Source organism: Papio anubis, chromosome 3 (assembly GCF_008728515.1).
Source record: "Papio anubis isolate 15944 chromosome 3, Panubis1.0, whole genome shotgun sequence".
NCBI classification, from domain to species: domain Eukaryota; kingdom Metazoa; phylum Chordata; class Mammalia; order Primates; family Cercopithecidae; genus Papio; species Papio anubis.
The window spans coordinates 68,169,266-68,193,438 of record NC_044978.1 but is presented as its reverse complement, the minus strand read 5'-3'; the positions used below and the strand labels follow the sequence as shown (position 1 = coordinate 68,193,438).

At 38.3% G+C, this 24,173-nt stretch overlaps 1 protein-coding gene across 1 annotated transcript in view; it reads right to left on the bottom strand.

The window, feature by feature from the left end:
• Nucleotides 1-2,982: 2,982 nt before the first annotated feature.
• Nucleotides 2,983-24,173, bottom strand: part of QRFPR (pyroglutamylated RFamide peptide receptor) — a 55,990-nt gene continuing 34,799 nt past the window's right edge. The window contains exons 2-6 of the mRNA XM_003899140.5: nucleotides 16,040-16,198; nucleotides 12,410-12,471; nucleotides 8,458-8,693; nucleotides 6,083-6,180; nucleotides 2,983-5,375 (exon numbers count right to left, since the gene is read on the bottom strand). Of these exons, the coding sequence (XP_003899189.2) occupies nucleotides 4,975-5,375; nucleotides 6,083-6,180; nucleotides 8,458-8,693; nucleotides 12,410-12,471; nucleotides 16,040-16,198 (956 nt within the window). The 3' untranslated portion in view covers nucleotides 2,983-4,974. The remainder of the gene's footprint in view (nucleotides 5,376-6,082; nucleotides 6,181-8,457; nucleotides 8,694-12,409; nucleotides 12,472-16,039; nucleotides 16,199-24,173) is intronic.

Below are 24,173 nucleotides of genomic sequence, written 5' to 3'. Positions count from 1 at the left end.
ATCTCAGAATCTATCATATTAGTGAAACAAATGAAGATATGATGGGTATATATGCAGTACCATTTAAATCTCTGAGTGCAGCACCAATCTCTGTTGTTCACCTGGGGCCAAAATATTATTTTTAATTTACTCTCTTGAGTGGTGGTAGTGGGTACGGCAATTTTAAAAGCCTCCACTAGGCTTTTCCTACTATAGATACTCTTCTTCTTCTGGTCAAGGAATCAGTATGAAGAGTTGGCATTTTTACATTGCGAAATGGAATTCCTTCATGAAATGTACTTTAAAAAATCAAACTATAACTTGTAGACAATAAATTCATCCTTTTAATGAATGCAATTTAATCAATTGGACAAATGTTTAAACCCAAGTAACCATTACTAAAATTAAGAGATAACACGTTTCTGTCATCCAAAAAAGTCACTCTCTTGCATTCAATTGGCTAAACTTAACTACTAGCCCATGGCAACCCCTCCCCGTTTTTCATTCCTGCAGCTTTGTCTTCTCTGGAATTTCATGTAAATGGAATCATAGAGCATATAGTTTTTTTTGGCTGGCTTCTTTCACTCAGCAGAATACTTTTGAAGTTGATCCTTGTTGTCCCATGTATCAACAATTAATTCTTTTTTGTTGGTAAGTCATATTCAATTGGATTGCTTTTCCACAATTTGTTTATCCATTCACCAGCTGATAGACATTCGGATTGTTTCCAGTTTTTAGTGATTATGAATTAAGCTTCTATGAATATTCATATGTTTTAATTCCTCTTGAGAAAATATCCAGGAATTTTTTTTTTTTTTTTTTTTTTTTTTAGACAGAGTCTTGCTCTGTCGCCAGGCTGGAGTGCAGTGGCGTGGTCTTAGCTCACTGCAATCTCTGCCTCCCAAGTTCAAGTGATTCTCCTGCCTCAGCTCCAGAGTAGCTGGGACTACAGGTGCCCACCACCACGCCTGGCTAATTTTTATATTTTTAGTAGATACAGGGTTTCACCATGTTGGCCAGGATGGTCTTGATCTCCTGACCTTGTGATCCACCCACCTCGGCCTCCCAAAGTGCTGGGATTAGAGGCGTGAGCCACCATGCCCAGCCAGGAATGGAATTTCTGGGTTGTAGAACAACTGTTCAATTTATTAGCCAATTGTTTCCCAAATAACTGTGTCATTTTATATTCCCACCAGCCATGGGAATTCCAGTTGCTCAACGTCCTTGCCAACACTTTTTAACTTCAATTAACTACAGGGACTCTGTAGCGCCATCTTACTGTTGTTTTGTTTTGCCATTTGTAGTGACTATTGATGTAGAGCAGCTTTTCATATGCTTATTGATTTGTGTTTCTTTTTAGGTAAAATGTTTGTTCAAATAATTTGCCAATTTTATTACTGAGTTGTGAGAATTCCTTATAAATAATGGATATGTGGTCTTTACCAGATGTGTTTTGCACATATTTTCTTATAATCTGTGGCTTGTCCTTTCATTTTTATAGCATTACCTTTCAAATAGCAGAAGCTATTCATTTTGACAAAGTTAATTTTATCAATTTCCTTTTATGCTTCCTGCTTTTAGTGCCTTATGAAATCTTTGCCTAATTTAGGGTACCAGGGTTTTCTTCTATTTTATTCTAGAGATTTTGCAGATTTAGCTCTTTTGTTTAAGTTTACGGTGCATTATGAGTTAATTTTTGTATGTAGTATAAGAATCAAAGTCCTATTTTTGGTCCTTGAATATCCAATTGTTCCAGAACCTTTTGTTTTAAGGTTGTCATTCCCCCCATTGAATTATGCTGCTACCTCAGCCAAAACAAGTTGATTACATATTTGTGCCTTTTCTTCTGGTATCTTTATTATTTTGCATTTAGCTAAGTATCTATCCTTAAGCCAATGACACATTTTCTTGTTATTTTGATTTATTGTAAGCCTTCAAGTAACATAGCATAGGGCCTGAAACTGAGTTTCTCTTTTTAAAATGATCTTGGAACTAGTAATTAATCTTTAATCAAACTAGCATGTATAACACTGGTGTTCTGAACCATACCAAACTATGGCAAAAAAAAGGACATATCCTTCATAGTATAATCAAAAGGGACATGAACTATGAATATTCCTCAGAAGGTCATATCTATTTATAGAGTGGAGAAAAGATACTGATCTCTTTTTGGCACAGTGATCCATAATGAAATAAAAGGCTTAGAGGTCTGAGCAGTGAAACGTATTTTTTACTGCTTTCACAAATGTTTTACCTAAATGCTAATAGATGAAAAGCTAGTTTTCCGTACCACTCCCAACCCTACCTCCTGGATCCAACAAAACCTTTTCAATTTTCACTCCAAGCACCAGGTAAAGGAAAACCAGATGGATAAAATGAGTGACAGGCAGTCTGTGGCAGAGACAAAAGGCGAAAAAGGCAGATGGCTGAGTAGAAGACAAAGGGAATAAAGACTCAAGGGACTGTGAAGTCAGAGAAAAGAGAACAAAAGGCAGTAGTCAGGTTCGTTTTGCAAATCCAGGGTGAACCCTCTATGGACTCACAGGCTGTGTTATATCAGTGTCTGGACTCAACGTCCAGATGAGACTCTCAGCTTCTTTGGCTAATAGTAGGACATTTTCAGGAACAGATTGGACCACATTTACCTTTTGAAGCTTCATAACAGAGCAAAGGGATTATATGTTTAAACGACAAAAAAGGTGTGCTATTACTGCTACTGTTTCTAAAACAGCTTTAATGCAATGTGAGCAAAAATTTTTTTTTTTTAAAAAGGCTTTCATAAGATGTCTGGAAATTTTACAGTAAATATTTATGTTATTACCTTATATCTAAATATTTAGGAATTACAAGAAACTTCTAACCTTAATAATTACATGGTCAATAACAGTGCAGATTTATCTGTTTTTCATTAAGTCATATTTAGACCATGTATACACCAAATGTAGAAAGAATTATATGAATACTTACCAACTGAGTAAGGATAACCAAAATCAGTGAATCCAATTCATTTTTAATGGTTTAATGTTTAATGATAATCATTGTTTTGCCATAGGGTAACTAGATATGACAGGCAGTTTATATAAATAACCCATAGTCCACTTCAGTAGAAACTAAATAATCAGTCTCTCTCTTTTCTTTTTGTGAATTTTGCAGTGTCATATTGACAATTTTTCATAATACTGTACATTGTTTCATCTTTGTCTTTTTCATGCATGCTTCACTGACACATATAAAATTAAATGTCTGTATCTTGAAGATCCCAACAGTTAGTTCCTTTGTTACCAAATCTTAAAGCTTTTACCTGTAAAATGTCCTATAAGCTCTTAAGCTTCTCTTCCTATTACCTAGCTGGGAGAATAAGTGCTGGAAAACTGGAAATGGAATGAACACTTTGGCTGTGAGGTTGATGCTGGACTTTGGGAACCTTAGCTGTTGAAAGCAAAATGACAGGGTGCTGTGATGGTGGCCTCTGTATCCATGACATTTGGGAACCAGAGAGAAGATTGAAGAGACAAGGATTGCACTTAAGGGAGGTTGGGGTAAGGAATATGGGTGGGGGACTCTATTGTTCTTCTTGACCCAGTTCTTGAGGGTCAGCCTTGGGCACAGTACAATTTCATGGGCTTGGAGTTGATTCACACCCTCATCTACTAACTACACAGAAAATTCCTTTTATATAAGAAATCCCATCAGTGAAAATAAAGGGCTTAAAAAGATAACCATATGAGATAGTTTTGTCTAAATATATCACAGAAATGAGGCTCCCCAAACTTTCTTCTTTTGATTAGAGAAACCAGTTACAACACAGGCATGAGGGGAAAGTTGGGCAGGGGTCGGGGAGAGTCTCAGAAAGGAAAAGAGAACATAAAGGGGAGATGTGAGACATAGGGAGCTTATGCATCAGAGCTTGAGGCTGTTTAGAGTACAAAGGGCTTGTCTGCTTGTGTCTCATTTTGTTCTGGCAGCAACTCCGTGAAGTGGAGCGGGTATCATCTCCAGTTTACAGAGGAAAACATGAAGGCTTAAAAAGGCGATGTGACTTGCCAGTCATACAGCAAGGCAGCAAGGTAACTGGCAGAACCATACAAAGCTGCAGTACAGGCATCTTCCTGTAAGTCTCATTCATCCGTCACTTGGCTGCTTCTCCCTCTGCTTTAATTTTATGATTGTGGCACAGACCTCATGTGCAAGAGACTGTATTACCTAATTTCAACAGTGCAATAAAAATCACATTACAGCACTGAACTATTAACTTAATTTTCAAGGAAGAAGACATTATTTTAAGTGATTTTCTTATTCAGTCTAGCAATACATAGTCACATTACGGTGGGAGAAAAACTGCGTGGGAGAAAAACTGTTAGCTAAGAACACTGATTTCTGTACAAGATTTTTAAAAATCTACTGAAATAATATTAAAAGTATGGTTCACAAATTTTTCAAAAAAAATTTTTTGAGACGGGGAGTCTCGCTCTTTTGCCTAGGTTGGAGCGCAGTGGCGCAATCTCGGCTCACTGCAAGCCCCGCCTTCCAGGTTCACTCCGTTCTCCCACCTCAGCCTCCCGAGTAGCTGGGAATACAGGCGCCTGCCACCACGCCCGGCTAATTTTATGTATTTTTAGTAGAGACGAGGTTTCACCGTGTTAGCCAGGATGGTTTTGATCTCCTGACCTTGTGATCCATCAGCCTCGGTCTCCCAAAGTGCTGGGATTACAAGCGTGAGACACCACACCTGGCCTTCCATGTCACTTTTTTAAGGCTAGTCAAGTGAAGCAGTGGAAGTGAGAAGGAACACAGAAATCTGTTGAGTGGTTGTGATCAATTGGTTGTAAACATCACTGCACTTGGACCAACCTCGTGTCATTTTTTAACGGAAACGTGATTTGTTTTCTTCTTGTCATCTTTTTAAGAATAAAAAAAGTATTTGACCTTTGCTCAAAATAATTTTCTCTTTGGGCTACAATCTGAAGGGCATTAATTATGGAGATATTGTTATAATTAATGCCCACTGTCTAAAGTAGAATTCTCAGCCAGTTCAGACCTAAAGAGAGCAAGATGTCGTTTGAGCTTTTTTATCTCCTTTGTCTGCTCACACAATTTGACTTCAATGTTGCCATCACTGAACGTTTCTCCTTTGGTTTCCTCCACTGGATTCTCTCTGAGGGAAAACTTTGCTTTCTTCTGCATCATGGTAATTCCTGAATTTCCATGCCTTTGTGCTGGAGAGAAGGTTTTGTTTACTATGCAATAACAAACTGCAGACAAAACATTTTTTTTGAAGTTTTCATTCATAAATGCATAGACAATGGGATTACAGATGGAGTTGGAAAATCCAATAATTTGCACGATAGCAAAAATCATCTTGATTGTGACATCATCATATTCCTTTTCAAAATTACCTGAAATAAAGTAATATTTTAGAATGTATATTTATTTTAAGGAGCATAAAATAAAACTTTTGTTTGTCGTCTGTCAAAGACTTACACTTCTACAAGTATCTAAAGGTGTGAAAAATTCTCAAGATCGTTTTGGGAGAGGCATCTGATATCTGAATAAAAATAACCTTTGTGATGAGTCTTCACTTAGAGAATCTAGGCTTACAAGCATAGCCTGGTGTCCAGCAAATAGTAGGGGGCTTATAGCAATGCAGCTTGATAACTCCAAGCTTCATGTAAACTGGAAGCAGCAGTAACCCTTCAAATATTCACTTGCCTTACAGAAACAAAATCGTACTGAGAACCATGATAAGTCCTGGGTTATCAGAGAGAATATACTGCAGGTCTAACTATTCAAGTCGGGTTGTAAATGGGAAATGCTCATAGGATGTCACTCCTTTCCCAACGTTTAAATAGCCTAGGGAGAACAGAAGGAGTAACACAGGAGAGGAATCTCAAAGCTTTTGTCTTCTGTAATTATAAAGATTTAGTCATAGTCATACATAATGACCTACCACATAATGACCTTGTGATCTTGAAGACATGAAAGAAACATGAAATGTTAGGTATTTGATTATCCAAGTGAACAGCGGCACATTTCAAAGATTCATTGTTTATTCTCACAGGAAATGAATGAGAATGTCTATCAAATGAGAATGACAAGCACTCACTGTATTCAATCATCATATGGACAACATGGAATGGTGCCCAGCACACAGCAAAGAGAGCCACCACTGTCGCCATCATAATGACAGCTCGTTTCTTCTTCCTAAACCCACAAGCAAACATTGTATTAGTTAACTTCTCCTTGGCAAATGTGCCAGCTTCATTGCAAAGCTATTAAAGTCTGAGCCTAGTTCACTCAAATATAATTTTTAAATTAAGTTTATGATAGGTTATTTGTGAGCTGATTATCCTCTTTTCCTGTTGATATTACCCTCATCTTAATATTTTCCACATCATAAGTGTTCTTTGAATGTCTGCTCATTACGGATCTGGCACTCTGCCAGATGCATGAAATGGATGATGTTATTAATTTTCTCAATAAGTCATTTGATAGATGCAGAAATCGAGACACACAGAAGGTTAATTAATTTGTGAAGTTGGATGACTAGTAAAGACTGTATCTTGGATGTGAATTTAGGAAGTCCAACTTCTGTTACTTCAATATAAAGCTTTCACTCACTTTATATTAAAGAGCATTCATGCCTGTGGCAGTAAAATATCAATATTTATAAAATATGGGCCAGGTGCAGTAACTCATGCTTGTAATCCCAGCTCTTTGGGTGGACAAGACAGGTGAATTGTGTGAGTCCAGGAGATCAACACCAGCCTAGGCAACATGGCAAAACCCCATCTCTACCAAAAAATATATATATATGAAATATGGGAAGTTCCAGGGATACAATTAAAATGAATATCTATATGATATATCTTGGTTTTTTTTTTTTTTTTTTTTTTTTTTTTTTTTTGAGACAGGTTCTTACTCTTTTGCCCAGGCTGTAGAGGAGTGGTGCAATCATGGCTCACTGAAACCTCAACCTGGGCTCAAGTGATCCTCCCACCTCAGCCTTCCATGTAGCTGGGACCACAGGTGCATGCCACTACACCCAGCTAACTTTTAAATTTTTTGTAGAGACGGGGTCTCACTTTGTGGCCCAGGCTAGTCTCAAACTCCTGGGCTCAAGCAGTCCTCCAACCTCAGCCTCCTAAAGTGCTGGGATTCCAGGTGTGAGCCACCACACCCAGCCTGATGTATCTTAACAATATGATTAACCAGGGCTTCAAACTAATTTTCTCCATGACTTCTGTAAAGAGGATTTACATCTTCAAGAGCTCTACACATATGCATGGTGCTTTAAGTTTATAAAAACTCATACTCATTATCTTTTATTATGATTATTATTATTATTTTTTGAGATGGAGTCTTGCTCTGTCACCCAGACTAGAGTGCAGTGGTGTGATCTCGGCTCACTGCAACCTCTGTCTATCAGGTTCAAGCAATTCTCCTGCCTCAGCCTCCCAAGTAGCTGGGATTACAGGCACCCACCACCACGTCCAGCTAATTTTTGTATTTTTAGTAGAGACTGAGTTTCACCATGTTGGCCAGGCTGGTCTCGAACTCCTGACCTCAAGTGATCCACCCACCTTGGTCTCCCCAAATTGCTGGGATTACGGGCATGAGCCACTGTGCCTGATCCATTATCTCTTATTTCAACACGGTAGCTTTTTCTTTCAAGGAAGTGGGAGGAACCAACTTAACGATAGGTCCCAAGGTGCTGAACAGTCTAGGGGCCCCGTACATTGAGAAGGGCTTTTTAATTCAAACTGAGCACTAGAGCACACTTGGAGAGATGATAAAATCCCACCAAATCACCAGACTCCTCCATTATGGCTTTTTTGCTTTGTTTCTGATAGTCATTCAGTGTAGATTATTAAAAAATGATATGGACTACAAGTATCACAGCAGTAAGTCGTGTTTTAAAATTTCTATTAATGAATAAATTCAGAAAGCAAAGCCCTTAGGTAAAAATAAATAAATAATAATAATTTAAAATAAATAGCATGCTTTGGTTTCCAAAGGATTTTCATACAGATCAATCTTTTGTCTTTTAGCATCATCTTTGGGTGGGATTAAGTAAGGATGGATGTTATTATGCTCCTTGTACATATGAGGGAAGCAGAGCCTTGGGAGTGAGACTGATGTCTATCTTGTGGCTGGTGAGTGATAGAGAGAGTACCCATAGGACCACAGGGTTCTGACACCAGCCCACTGTCTTCCTACCACATCATATATATTCTAAATTCCAAGTCAGTTTCTACCTATAGCTGTAACTTCCCAGTTGATTTGCGAGCTGGTAATCTTGTTGTTTCTTTCCGCCCCATGTAAAACTTCAAGAGTTTAAAGTCAGTCCATGCCTTAAATTTGAATTACAAAGGTTGCTTAGACTAAATTACCTAGCGGTTCTGAGAGCCCTGGCAACCATCCCTTCCAGCACAATTAATTAAAGATATTTTAAAGAGGCGAATATTTCATTAAACAGACCTGGCTATTTTGGACATTTCTTTTCCATGAATAGTTTGCAGCACTGAACCATCCCCAACTCTTTTCTTTATCCAAAGTTCATAACCAATTTTACTGTACAGAATAAGCATCACCATAAGAGGCAGGAGGAAGAGGATGACAAGGATGAAGGTGGTATAGATCTTCTGGTGCACAGGGCTGGTCCACTCTTCTAAGCAGCAGATGTGTTCCTTTTCATATAGGAAGTCATATTTGATCTTTATAATAAGAAAAATTCATTAAAAGAACCAGTAGTCAGCATTAAAAGAACAGAAATCAGCCAAGTATTATTGCAACACATTTTTTAAGTTCTTTCAAATTTGTCCCCAGCATGTATTTCAAATGAGATACATTTTTCATTGTTCTTTTGTTGTGAAGCATAGTTTTTCCACTTCACTGCTTAAGTTCTTAACAGTTTTATACCATCTTTTATATTCTAAATGGAATTCAGGTCCATGGCCTGTTTACTTTCATTTATTATCTTTGTCAACTTCTATTTCCACTAGCCACAAGTTTTCAGTTGACTGAAACAGCACTACATTTGCCAAAGTATATATCGTAAAATATTTTACAATATTTGCAATATAAAATACATGCTAGGTAGTTTAATATTAAATTATTTTGCTTCTTCAATTGTTGAGATAGATTTTTGAAAGGCATGAGACATCTTTCAGTTGAAAGGTACTGAGAGCCGTAATTTGTTACTGCTACTTCATATATTATAAGGATCAGATTGCTTGGAAAGATATTAAAGAGGCAACTGGCAGCTTTTATTCTGAGATGAATGAGAAATTGGAATTCAAACTATTGCAAATATACAAATATTCAGATTGTACCTGCTGGTTTATTCATACTATTTCTGGTAGACTCAAAACTATTATTAATAACATTTATAAATAATACAGAGTGCTTTAAGTGCTAGTTTAAGAACAAACTAAATATTTAAAGCATATTCAAAAGTTACTTTTTTGGGTAATAGGAATAAAAATGACAGATTTATCAAAACTATTGTCATTTTAGTCACTGTGGAGCTGAATACTTGGGTCTCAGATATATTTCTGCCTACATTCCCAGCAAATTTTATCACCAGTCTTCAACGTGAATTGAATGGGGGAAAGCAACTTTTTGGTTACTCATCAAAGGTAAGAAAATTCAAGTTCTGACCTAGGTGTTACTTACAAATGCAACTAGGAATAACACTCACTGAAAAATAATCTCAAGATTCAAACTCTCTGGAAATAAGATGTTAAAATGAAATTCATTCTGACTCTATGGAAGCAAAGCCGGCAAAGGCCAATGACCCGGGGGCATGGACTGACACATCTAAGAGCATGCTGGACGGGGCATCTTGGATCAGGTTCACATAGCCCTAGGGACTACGGACTTCCTAACTTTGGCAAAGTCCTGACTATGGACTTCAGCAAAGACTTCCTGAGGGCATGCTCAGATGGTTTTATGGAAAATTTCAGATCTTCTATTTCTAAACACACACTTCTCTAAAATTCCACTGCCTAATATCGTCCCCAAGTTTGAAGTGTCACGCTGGGTCTACATTCCCATTTCCTCCATCATAAGCACCCTTCTCCCAACTTACCAAAGTCACATCTCTCACCCAAACTGAATCTCACCACGGGGCACCAAAACAAGAGATAATTCAATGACTGATGTCAGGGAAGCCACACTGATCAAGGCATTACAAACGCATGGCAGGGCTTTGTGCTACTCTCTCTCTTAAATATATTTCTATTCAGGGTAAAGCCTGGCAGAGAAAAAAAGGTATTTGACAGGTGTTGAGAAGTTGTGAATTCACATTTTTCATACAGTAAGGAGGCAGGAGCAATGACAACCTTAACCATCTCATTGCTTCTATCACCTGAAAACTGACAAATACATCACTCATGAGAGAGACAGCCCAGTACAACTGAAGCAGAGAGTGGCAGTGAGAAATGCTGAAGGCAGGGAGATTTGTATCATCCCTGTCATAAGTTCAGAGTCCCTGCAGGCTCAGGACAATATTAGGTAGTAGAATTTTCGAGAAGTATATGTTTGGGAATAGAAAATCTGAAATTGAAGAGTGAAAAAAGACCTGAAATTTTCCATAAAACCATCTGAGCATATGACCTCAGGAAGTCTTTGCTTGTCCTAAAAGAATTTAGGAGTGAGACGGTGGCCATGGGATGCATATTAATACGTTTGGTTAATCAGACGTTTTCCTGACAGGGAGTAACTTTGACTGGACTGATCTGTTTGACAGTGAGGACTGGCTTTGCCAATGACATGATGCGCATTTTCTACAGACACAATTAATTACATATTTAAAAAATATTTAGAGTATTTTTAAACATATAAAAATAATTTTTCGATATTAAAAAAATAAAATGCTTTTATTTTATTTAAAAATGGATACACCTGTTTGTTTTCTATGGGCTAGAAATGGACCACACGATTTAGAACTGAGTCATTATGAAAGGGCTCCACCAGTCTGGGCTTCCCGCTGGAGATAAGGGCAGCGTCCACAGACAAGAGCTGGCATGATCCCTTGCCAGCTGGCCGAGGTCTCAGTGCGGTTATCTCTGAGAAGTCCTGAAGCAAGTAGTCAGTCACAGGCAATACCATCACGCCTAGAGGGCACCGATTCCGGTGACATCTCCCCCTTTCCTCTCCCCATTTTCCTCATCAGCTTCTGACAAGAGAGAGGCAGCCAATGGTGTGGGGGGGCGGGGAGAGAAGTGGGGCAGGGGAGAGAAAAAGAAACACAAGGAGAGGAAACAGAAGCAGCTGACCATAACTCCTTCACATTTCTAGGCCTGAAAACTATTCACACTGAGGGAAGGGAAAAATTGCAAATTGATTAAATAAGAGTATGGATTTATGTAATTCTATTCCTGGACAGGACAGTTTAATAACAAAACTCACACTATTCTTGTGAGTGAAAGTGACCAGAGAAATTTTATTATCTGACTGGAAAAGTTGCTCAAGATTTTTTCATCCATATTTCACCAAGAGGACTAAAAAAGTCCTCAGATGCATTTTTACAGCTAGCAAGGGAAAAAATAAAATTATTTTCTGCTCTCATCTGTGGAGTCCAGCTCATTCAATAAATTAGTTACATGAAAAAAAAAATCAGGCTACTTTTTGAATGTTCTCTTATCTTAGGCTCATTTGTTATCCTTGAGGATGACATGACATGGACCGTAAAGTTTCACATTTGCCTATCTCTATTTTAAAAGGTACAAAGGGATAAATCATTTAAAACTTATCTTAGGGTATATGTGAGCAACCCCCTAGTGTCTTTGAAAACTGCTGCCTGGGTAGATCACCTATGCAAGACATGTTAAAGTTCACCCTAACAGACAGGCTGGGCTGTCTGAAACCAACTCAGTGCTCTCCTTCCTGTGAATCCCCATGGGTGGCTGGGCCTGTCTGACAAAGGTGTGGGGAAAGGAGAGAGGCTGAATAAGATGATCTCCTGACATGTTTCCAGTTAGAATTTCAATGTGTCAATGAATAGGAGGCAGGTAAGAAAAGACTTATGAGAGTCAACTAAGTAAATAATTTATTACAATTTTTTTTACGTGACTTAAAAATAAAAGAAAAACTTAGAGCAATCATTCAACTCTTAAAATGTAACAAAACATTTGAGGACACTGGGAAAAGCATGCTCAGCTTGCAGGAAAATGTAGAAACTGACCTGTGTATTTTTCGAAAATTGTATTTTAAGCATTAGAGTCCTAACAATATATCAGGAAGAGCTAGGTAAAACAGAGAAAATGAACCTTAAAAAATCATTTTATTCCACTTGAAAGACCTCCAGTGAAATAGCTGAGGTCATAAAAATTTGCTGTATTGCTCATGCAGGAAGGAGAATAATTACAATTAAGAGGCGTGAGAAAATAGTTCAACAACATGATTATCCATCCCAGCTAGAGTCTACCTCAAGTTGTTGCACGTGCCACATGGGTGATCCCACGATGACTGCCACCAGCCAGACCACACCTGTAAAAGTGTTAAAGTCATCAGAGTATGACACATCCATGCATAATTATCTAACCATCAAGATTCCCTATAGGAGGGCAGCTGTTCTCTGCCCTAGGGTAGTGCCATGGTCTCCCCTGAGGTTCATGCTTCCACTCTTTCACCATCCTCAAAACTGTTGCTGGAATAAACTCCCTAAAACAAGTTTTAAATGTTTAATAGTGTTCCATTGCCTACAAGATAAAACCTAGTTTCCTTAGCATGGCCCATGAGGTTCTCTACCATCTCAATTGCCCATGAGGTTCTCTACCATCTCAATTGCCCATGAGGTTCTCTACCATCTCAATTGCCTGCCTCTCCTCTTCCATTTCAGTCCATGCTATTCACATTGCAGTCCTCTACTGAGGAGTCTGCAGCGCTGGTTTCAGTTCCTGTATCCCAGAATGCACTGTGCCACTCCCTGGCCACCCTATTCCCAGTGTCTATCTGGACTCATTTTCCAGGACTTGACTCAGAAATCACATTCTCTGGGGAACCTTTGAAGGCTGCTGCTATTTCCAAATAAGCTGACTACTAATTCCCTGTTGTCTCTACATGCCCTCTAGTGCAGTGTCTTGGTTGCCCTTACTGACTTCTCAATTCCCTACAAATTCCTCGAAAGCAAACACAATGCCATTTATTTTTGTGTTTCCTCAAACAAGAGTCCTGGGAAAATTCCTGGCCCTCTGTAGGGGCTGATCCATGTTTGTGGAATGGATGAATAACTTTTAAACATGGCATGGACCACTCTCTATCACCTCTTTTTAAAATCAAATGTACATTTATCTTGAGCACCATAACATGGACATTATTTTCTTATTTAGAAAACGAACACTGATAACTTCAGAAACCAGAATGCTCTTTCCAAATTTCCTGTCTTCCACAAACTTGTTGAGAGGGATTGCTTTAATGATGTACTCTTAGAAAAGAAAAAAGGGATTAACTACCAACAACAATTTCAACTCATGTGTTTTAACAGACGTGGAAAAGGACAGAACCAAGAGCCCCAACTTTGATTTGGGGGAAAAGTTTCCAGCTCGAACTCTGTTTGTTCTTTCTACATTGGGTGGAATGTTAAGAGCACAGTTTATTGCTTTGGGTTTCAATGACTCAATTAAGCCATAATTAGGGTTTATTATAAAGAAACACATAATCTGGTGCTGCCTATAAAAATTCATCATGATCCAATGATACCTGGCAGCTGTAGGACTCACAGGTCTGGCTGGCTGGCTGTCTCTATTTCTCACTCTCTCTCTCTCTTTTCTGTTTCCCTATTACCATACACATCTGTTCTATTTTAATCACATATAGTTATCTTATGTCCAATCATTTTTCTGGACTTTAGTACAAATTCTCGAGGAACCGAGTCTAATTTGTATAGCTCATTGCCTACCTTCCTGGACGGTTCTGAGATAGAAGGGCTACAGTTAGATGAACAATACAGACACAGTGACCACATCTGGGCAAGAAAGCCTGGAGGATCTAGGCCAAGCTTGTCCAATCTGCGTGTGGCCTAGGAAGGCTTTGGATGTGGCCCAACACAAATTTGTAAACTTTTTTAAAATATTATGAGATTTTTTTGTGATATATTTTTAAAGTCATCAGCTATTGTTAGTGTTAGTGTATTTTATGTGTAGCACAAGACAATTCTCCTTCTTCCAATATGGCCCAGGGAAGCCAAAAGATTGGACATCCTCTGTCTAGGTCTAGGCAATCTCAGCTGGAAGGAGGAATGGGACGTGACAGACAAACAGTGACTGACAAGGCTGGGTCACAGTGAGACAGAGCTACAGAAGACATTAGACAACAGTTCACAAAAGCCCCCGTGGCGAGATGAGTCTAGTTGATTTTAAAACCTTCTTGTTTCCTATGTCTCTTTTGAGTAGGAACTCCCTTGACTGCCTATTATCAACTATGCTTTGAGATGTTGTCACTCTCGCCAGTTCTCTTTCCTTTACATAACTCCCCTCCTCCATGTAATCCTTTCCTTACTCGCTTTGCATCCCCACATGCTGTTTTCAGGTGTTATGATGTTGGAAGGATGTCAATTATTAAAAGCCCAGAAATCTCTGAATTCTTAGTAGGAAAGATATGACATGAAATTAAAACTAACTAAAACTAACACCTTTCTCCCCTAATGATTTAGCTATTATTTTCAAGCTATTTTAAACGACTTTGGCATTGCAAAGCTTGCAGGGGTTCTTTCTGTAATTCCACAGCCCAATACTGGCTAAATTCTTACAGCAGAAATAAATGTTTACTCATTCTTCTCAAGTGAGATATTAGTAAAAATTGCTTTATTTGATTATCACATTAGTTGCTTGCTACACCTCTGGTTATTTGCTATATTAAATTCAAACTACTGTGAAGCACATTAAGGTTTTAAATGGCTCAATTATAATTACTGAATAGAGAAATGCTTCCATTTTACTGTGTTAGACCTTAGGGCATTGCTTCAAATTTACCATTTACCATGAGGTATGTGTTCATTGTGACTTACTGACTCAGTAACAATTACAGCAAGCTGGCGATCCAGAAATGCCTAAAGCAAAAGTATGAAGTGGGTGGAATGTGCCTTTGCCAGGCATCCCCAGCACTCAGAACCCACTGTTCTCATGTACCCTGTCACTTTCTACCCTTGTGTACTCATCACAAGAGCAGCACCCCTGTTCTCCACTTTTCTAAAACCACATTTCCTGCTCCCTATCATTATCAACCTGCCTGGCCAGGTGCAGTGGCTTACACCTGTAATCCTAGTATTTTGGGAGGCCAAGGAGTACAAGGAGAGGCCGAGGGGGAATGGCTTGAGCCCAGGAGTTCAAGATCAGCCTGGGAAACATAGAGAGACCCCGTTCCTACCAAAAATAAAAAAATTAGCTGCGTGTGGTGGTGAGAACCTGTGGTCCCAGCTACTTGGGAGGCTGAGGTGGGAAGATCATTTGAGCTTGAGCGGCTGAGGCTGCAGTGAGTTGTGATCACACTACTGCACTCCAGCCTGGGCTACAGAATGAGACCTTGCCTAAAAAAGAAAAAAAAAATCGACCTGCCCTTGTTAGCTTAACTTAGAGTCTTATCTCAAGTTGATAATTCCCAGCTGGGCGTAGTGGCTCATGCCTGTAATCACAGCACTTTGGGAGGCTAAGGCAGGAGGATCACTTCAGCCCAGATATTTGAGACTAGCCTGGACAATGTAGTTGACACTCTGTCTCTAAAGAAAAAAAAAAAAGATGACAGTTCTCAATCTAATGAACGTTAATGTGGCATTGCCACTGATAGGTTGTCTTAGATTCACCGAACGTAGTGCTCAAACATTAAAGACGTAAACTGAAAATGTATATCCAAAATGATACATTTTCAGTGCTGAGGTTAGCCTAAAAGAGAGATGGTGTGGAGGTGGAGGCAAACAGGGAAAGCACTGAAACTCTGAAATTATATTCCAATGCCCACAAGTTAGATAAGAAGCTACTCTTCTAGTTTAAAAATATGGTTCTCTTTATTCTGTAATGAAAAATGTCACTCACGCTGCCATTGGCACATCCAGTGGCCTCACCTAGCATTGTGAAAGCCCTTCGGTTGGTGTATTGCCACTTCATTTTAAAAGGATGCACAAGTCCCTGGTGCCTTTCCACAGCAATACAGGTCATAGTGAGGATTTCTGTCACAACAGCGGTAGACTGGACAAATGGCACCATCTTGCAAATGAAAGCACCTGCAGCAAAGAAATAGGACAAATCATACATCAAAACAAAAAGAATAAAGGTTTCATCTGTGTCTTTGTAATTATGACAATCAGTTCATTCTGAGCCTCTGCCAAAAAGTTTGATAACTGTAATTACACTGTAGACACAAAATAATTGAAAAATGTTGCATTGGCTTATCTTTCTCCCTCTAACTGAATTCTACGTTCCTAAATGCTATGCAATTATGTATAATAAGACAATGAGAGGACAAATCCGTATCTAGCCATAGAAACAGTGGAAAAAAAGCAATATGACCTTTGCTTGGGGAAGGGCAAAGTCATTGTGAACTGGCCGCCTGGGCTCTACACTACAGAGTAATCTTTGACTCTCGGTTTTCTTTTGGCTTCCTGTCAAATCACAACAAAGGAATAGTTCTCATCAAAGACTCCCATATTTCTTCTTTTATCATTTATTCTCCTTTGGCTCCCTGTCTAAGACTTTATATATGTTTTACACCATTATACTCCAAACTGATTTTACTTTCTCTAATGCAGTGGTCTCAAACTGGTAGCCACTAGGCAAGATTTGGCTTGAAAACATGCTTTATTTGGTTTACATAACAGTTTAAAATATTTGTCAATCTTTTAAAATGTTTATACTATCTATCTGGCCTCTTTACCATCTGGATTTGTGAGTCTTGGTCTGGCACCTCTGGTCTTGAACCCATGCTGCTGGCTGCTACCAAATTCATGATTCCCAGCTACCAGAGAATCACAAACTCAGGGAATATGAAGTTGGAAGACTCATCAGAGGTTATCTAGTCCTAGTTTATACCAAAAGCAGAAATCCTCTCTTCCACTTCTCTCCGAAATGCTCTGCTGAGCTCTGCTTAAATACAGGTTGAGCATCTCTAATCCCAAAATCTGAAATGCTCTAAAACCCAAAGCTTTTTTGAGTGCTGATATGATGCCGCAAGTAGAAGATCCCACATCTTCCCTCATGTGACAAGTCACAGCCAAAACACACAAAATTATTTAATATATTGTACACAACTACCTTAAGGCTATGTGTGTAAGGTATATAAGAAGCATAAATGAATTTCATGTGTAGACTTCGATCTCATTGCCAAGATATCTTATTATGTCTACAAATATTTCAACATTCCAAAAAATCTGAAATCTCAAACACCTCTGGTCTCAAGCATTTCAGAGAAGGAATACTCCATGGGAGGTCTCCTTACTTTCATAGCCCTGCTTCAGGTCTTTGCATGGCTTTTCCAGCTCCTTGAAATGCTCTTCTCTGAGATGACTCCCCCACATCCTTCCCTGAAGTCTGCTCAAATGTCACTGTGATGGCTAACTCTATGTGTCCAGTTGACTGGCTTAAGGAATACCCAGACAGATAGAAAAATGTACTTCTGGGTATGCCTGCGAGGGTGTTTCCAGAAGAGATGAGCATTTGAATCAGAAATGAGTGGAGAAGATCCTCCCTTCCCAGTGTGGTTGGGCAGCATCCAATCCACTGAAGGCGTGAATAGAACACAAAGGCACAGGAAGGATGAATTTGCTCTCTACTGAAACTGGAACGTGCACCTTCCCCTGCCCTTTGACATCAATGCTCCTGGTTCCCACACACCTTCTGACTCAGACTGGGACCTACATACACAGTTCCCCAGGCTCTCGGGCCTGCAAGCTTGAAATGGATCTCCACCACTGGCTTTCCTGGGTATCTAGGTGGCAGATAGTGGGTCATGGAACTTCCCAGTGTCTGCAATTGAGTGAGCCAATCCCTCATAATTAATCTCTCCTAAATATCTCCAAATATCTTATTGGTTCTGTTTCTCTGTAGAGCCCTGATTAATACAGTCACCTTCTCAATGAGGCTGACCTACTCTAACAATCATATTTGTAATTGAGCCTGTCCCATTCCCTATCTCCTCTCATTCCTCATCTCTTTTATTCTACTTTTTTCCCATAACTCTTTCACATGCTAACATACTGATATATAATATATATGCTGCTAATTTGTTTTTTATTTTTATTATTTTATTGTTTTATTATTTATTTACCTCTACTAAAATATAAATAATGCCCGAGCAATAATTTTTGTCTATTTGTTTCACTGATGTATTCCCAGCTTTAAGAATGGCAATATGGTAGGCCATTAATAAATATTCACTGAATTGAAAAGAACAAATGAGTAGGAGGCTCGTCACTCCTAAAGGCATCCCATTCTATTTTAGAGAGGCGCTAATTAGAAAAAGTGCTTTTAAACTCCACTCATTTCTAGCTTTGTTCTCAGAGTCTCAGAACCAACCATGCTTTCCAAACAGTGGCTCCACATGTATTTGACAGAAGCCTTTGTGTCACTCCTGTCTTTCCTAGTTGTCTCAGCTGTTTCTCATTTGCTATGCTTTTCAGAGCTTTAAAAGGTGAATGGAGAAGGGAACCCCCATGGACCATGGCCATGCACTAGGCAGAAGGGAACTCACCAATGTTCAGGATATGGCTTGGCCAAGGCAGAAACTGTGGGACTGTATTGGCTCCCCAAGGCTGAACACCCTCTTCTGTGACTGAAACTGATGTTTACATCAGCCTTCTGTGCTGGACTTTTCAAATGATTGGCTTCTGTTGAACTTGAAATCAACTTGAAACGAACTGGATCACTTTAATAGAAATTTCATTAACCCAAGACTCCCTTACCTGCTATCCTATGCCTAAGGGGAAAAACATACTTAGATATCACTCTAGATACTCCCTTCCCAATCCTTTTTGGGGGCTCCAAATGGCAACCCAAGAACCAATCCCACTCACTTCTATTCCTTGTTACAGTTTCCCAAGACAAAATCCTGTTCAACTTTAAGGCCCTCTTTTGTTTAGAAAGATGGTTTAGATGCCAACGGTGGGAATTTACTTTCAATGTTAATAAATTCCACTGTGTTTGAATAGTTACTATACTGTGAATAAATCAGTTTACCTCAAATCCTGGTTTGGATGTGATACTTGAATAAATGAATATGGGTATAAATTATTAATCTGCATATTTATTCTAGGTTTTATCTCTTTTCTTGCAAATTTAATCTGAACTTTTTCTATTGAGAAGAACCTTGTACTTTTAAACATTTTATAAACAATTTGGTTGAAAGGAAAGATATTTTAAATACTGCTATCCAAACAAAAGAGAATTTTTGCTGCATCCATTGTAGTGTTATCTCATTATAGTGTTATCCATCCCAAATATATTCAGTTTGTGTATTACAGCACAGGATGTCTGTCAATTGATTCATTGATATCAGGATACACTCTGATTCTGCTTTATCTGATCTCTTAGCCACTCTGAGCCTCAATTTCATCATTTGAAAAAAGGGATTAATAACACCCATCTAGTGCTGACGAGTTGATGGGTGCAGCACACCAACATGGCACAAGTATACATACGTAACAAACCTGCACATTATGCACATATACCCTATAACTTAAAGTATAATTTAAAAAAAACAACACCACCCATCTGTCGTAGGACTGATGTATTTCAAAACGTGACAAAAACACCTAATACTGGATACATTCTTTAATAAATGGCAGCTCTTTTATCATTGGGCAGCCCTATTAAAAGAATTAAGGTAAATACGATACACTTGGGGATGACATGTTCTTTGTGGATAAACTGACCATTAAAGAACACCTAATCTAATAACCTTATTTCCCAGAGAAAGACACTGCAGTTTAAAGAAGTTAAATGATGTGCTCATGTCCGCACATCTATTTATTGACAGAATGAGTCCAGGTTGTCTGACTCCAGTTCCTTCCATTACGTCACCCTCACTTATCTTATGCCCAAGCTATGTGGCAGTTTTCTTGTCTACCTGCTCATAAATCATCTGTTTAATAACCCACCTGTGAATTTCACACCAAGCTGTAGTATAATCTGTCATTTTACCATTTTAATAAATTTGGAACAGCATTTGCCCTATTCATTACTTCTGACATTTCTCCAACCAGCTCTCTAAGAAATTACTGACAGTGTTTCCTTGATCACATTTCCAAGTTTCTTCAAAGTTCTGTCATGTAATTTATCTAAGATGTAGGTTTGAGTTCTTTTAAAAATAGGTACATGCTCTTTTGCTATCTACTTACTTATCTTGGATATTTATTTTCATTCTAAACATTTGCCCTTTTTAATTGAGAGAGCACTTTTCAAGGTCTAGAAGACTAAAACAAAATAAACATTGAAGAGTTCTGGTTTTTCTCTGCCCTTCATTAAGCCTGTCATCAAACCTCCCTTTCTTTTTCAGCTTCTTGTTCTGGTAATCTCTTTGTTAGCTCTTCAGTCAGCTTATTCTACCTTTTATCTTTCCCAGTGTGAACTGTATGGGTCTAAATTATTCGTAAGAATGTGTCTTGTGAAATTTCTTCCCGTAAACATGGTAATTTTAAACTGGGATAATCCTACATTCCCTGCAAAGGGCACTGTTTACTTGGGATGTCCTTCTTTTTTTTCCTTACAGGACAATCAGATGTTAATATCAAAGCTGTGCTTCTTAAAGTCAGCCTGGAATGGGTATTTCTCATATTTTGATATTCCAGCATCCACCTCACTTCTCCAAATGGCAACATGATTTCTTTTTAGAATATTAACTCTCCCCCACTGTGGGCAGGTTAGGTAAGAGCTCCTACTTAGGAGGACAAAGCAGTAATAGGTGAGATCCTTTTTAGTGTTGAAAGGTTGAATGCAGATGAAAGAGAGATTTGGGGAGGTGTGGTCATGTGCTCACCAGATCATGAGTGCTAACAGTTCACTGCTGAGTTATGGCTACTGAACTCTGAGGTCCCTTGGTCGCTTTCTGTTGTAGATTCATTTGTTCAGCTTCACACTGATCCTGTGAGCCTTCAACATCCAATACATTCCCTTCTCTTGAGCTACTTAGCTATCAACTGTTGCTTGCAACGAAGTAGAATTATTTGATATACTTCTCTTTTGCTACCTTATTCTCTGGAAGGTAGGTTTTTTAAAATGTAGCGTACTATGGGCTATGTTCTCTCTGTGTGTACTGTTAATTCTAAGATTAGACAGTCCTCAATCCTACTACTACAGTTTGCCTCCACTGCTGCTTCCATTTCTACTGTCTGACTCTTGGGATAGAGGCTACAATCATTTTATTTTGCCTACTGGATTAGGAACAATTGCTTTGGTTTAATATCTGCTGCCTTCAATTTCCAACTTTAACACATTTATATAACTTTATTGTGCAAAACATGAACCTTTTTCTCTCACTGAGAATGGGGTTCACTCTCCTATCCACTCAGCCACCACCACACAGAGCAAGTCTCAATTCAAAGAGAAGCAAGACTACATTATTTCTAAACATGATGTTTGAAAATTGAAAACAGTTTGGGCAGTGTTTGTATTCACTTTAGTGTGTAATAGTGACTTTAAAAAGGATCTGAATGGAAAGAACAGAATGAAAAAAAAAAACAGTCTTTAACCGTAGAGAAGATTAAAAACATTATTAATTTAGAAAATGGTATAATGAGGTATAATTGCATGAAAGTATCTAATGATAAGAACTACTCTGAATAATTGTTCCAAGGTTATTGAAAAACAAGTGAATAGACACATTGCAGTTTCATAAAGGAAAGGTTACTTGATGCAACCACTATTTGAAATAATGGTCTAACAGATTATAAAACAAACTGGCATGTAATTACCTTAATTTCATGTACCCAATAAACAAATCATATTCAAACAGTCTATGCATCCTTGTCCCAATACAACCTGTAGGTTTCTAGTTGCATCTAACGTGTTTCATAATTAAGCAGCTTCTAATGAGCAAATTTACCAAATCTTGAATCCTATTTCACTCCCCTCAACCACATCCTGTTGTAGAAGAGTAGGAAACAAGTTAAATATAGTCAAGATTAGAACTGTTGTACAAGTGTGGCTGAGAACCACACAAGAACAGACCTATGGACTTCTTCAACTGGAAAGCCCTTCCAGAGAAGATCCAGACTTGTGGCTCCATCAGTGTTCCAGGGAGCACTATATTTCTACACGGTGCTGTAGGAGTTGCCTACAGAGAGGGGCAGGCCAAATGTGAAGAGGCAGAGAGGGCTCCAAGCTCCAGCCCTGCATCAACTAAAGCAGCTCCAACTGTATATAGCGTAATTTGCTGGGGTCCCAGCATCTAAAGCATCTGCAATTTTAAGGAATATTTTATAAGACCCCAAAGTAGACTCATCTGATATACACTGGAATATCCTGCTGATTTAAACTGTAAAGACTAAAGATGAGAACCTTAATTGCTAAATATTTTTAAAATAGATGTACGGTTGGCCTCTTCTAAAATCTCAGCCCTCCCAATAATTATTCCTATTATGCATAATACCATTACAAAGCACTCCAAGTGATTATCTTGTGACTTTAGAAACTTTCCACTAACACTTTTATCTGTATAACAGGAGAGAGGGAAAAATTTTATCCAGAGGAAGGAAAATCTAGCTCAGGGAAAAGTGGAAGACAAGAGAAGAGGCTGAAGGAAACTCAGCTTCTGATGAGTGAAGGGAAATGGAGAAAAGTCCTATGGCTGCCAGGTGCCGAAAGACAGATGAGTAAAGAGACTGCAGTGGGAAACTTACAGGTGAAGAATATGAGCCATTTTTTCTCTAGGATTCTTTCTGGATTCATAAAAGGAGACAGAGGTTGCCCTGCTGGCCCTGAGGGGGACACTTACCTCATTCTATGTATGTACCACAGTCGGTTTAACCATTCATCACAGGAGGACATCTGGGTTGATTCCAGTTTTTGACTTACAAATAAAGCAACTGTTTGTGTACAGGTTTTGGGTGATTTTCGTGTCTTTGGATAAATGCTCAAGAATGTAATTTCTGAGTTGCATGGTAATCATATATTGTTTTAGAAGAAACTACCAAACTCTTTTCCAGAGTAGTATCATCTTACATTCTTGCTGGCAATGTATAATTGATTCCGTTTCTCTACATTCTCACCAGCATTTGGTGTTGTCTCTAATTTTATTTTCACCATTCTGATAGCTGTGTAGTAATATATCAGTGGTTTTCATTTGCATTTCCTTGATGGCTAATAATGCTGAACATCGTCTCATGTGCTTACCTGTTATCTTTATATCCTCTTTAATGAAATGTTTCTTCATATCTTTTCTTTATTTTCTGACTAGACTGCCTTTTTACTGTTGAGTTTTGAGAGTTCTTTGCATATTGTAGACACTAGTCCTTTTTCAGATAGGTGCTTTTTAAATATTTTCTCTCAGTCCGTAGCTAGTCATTTTATCTCTTCACATGGGCTTTCATAGAGCAAGTGTTTAATTCTGATGAGGTTCAGTTCATCAATTGTTCCTCTTATGCACTGTGATTTTAGTGTCAGTTAAAAATTCTGAGAACTCTGTGTCTAGTTCTAAACTTTTCTCATTAAAAAAAAAGTTTTATAGTGTTACATTTACATTTAAGTCTACATAATACATTTTGAGTAAAATGTTGTATAAGGCATGAGATTTACTTTAAGGTTTTGTTTGTTTGTTTTGACCTATAAGTTTGCATTTGCTCCAATACTATTTGTTGAGTAGGCTATCCTTTCTCCACTGAATGGCACCTTTGTCAAAAAATCAGTGGACTACATGATGTAGATCTCTTTCTGGGTCCTCTATTCTGTACCATTGATCTACGTCTATTCCTCCACCAACACCACATCATCTTGATTATTTTATATACCTAGTAAGCCTTAATATTGGGTAGGGTGATTTCTCTCACTTCGTTCTTCTTTATCAACATGGTTTTAGCTATTCTAGGACCTATGTCTATTCACATAAATTTTAGAATAAGCTTCTCGACACTTACAAAAATTCTTGCCCAGATTTTAGGAGAAATTACATTAAACCTATAGATCTATTTTGGGAAAACTGGCATCTTTAATATGTTGAATCTTCCAATCCACAAACACAGTGTCTCTCCATTTATTTATGTATTCTTTAAT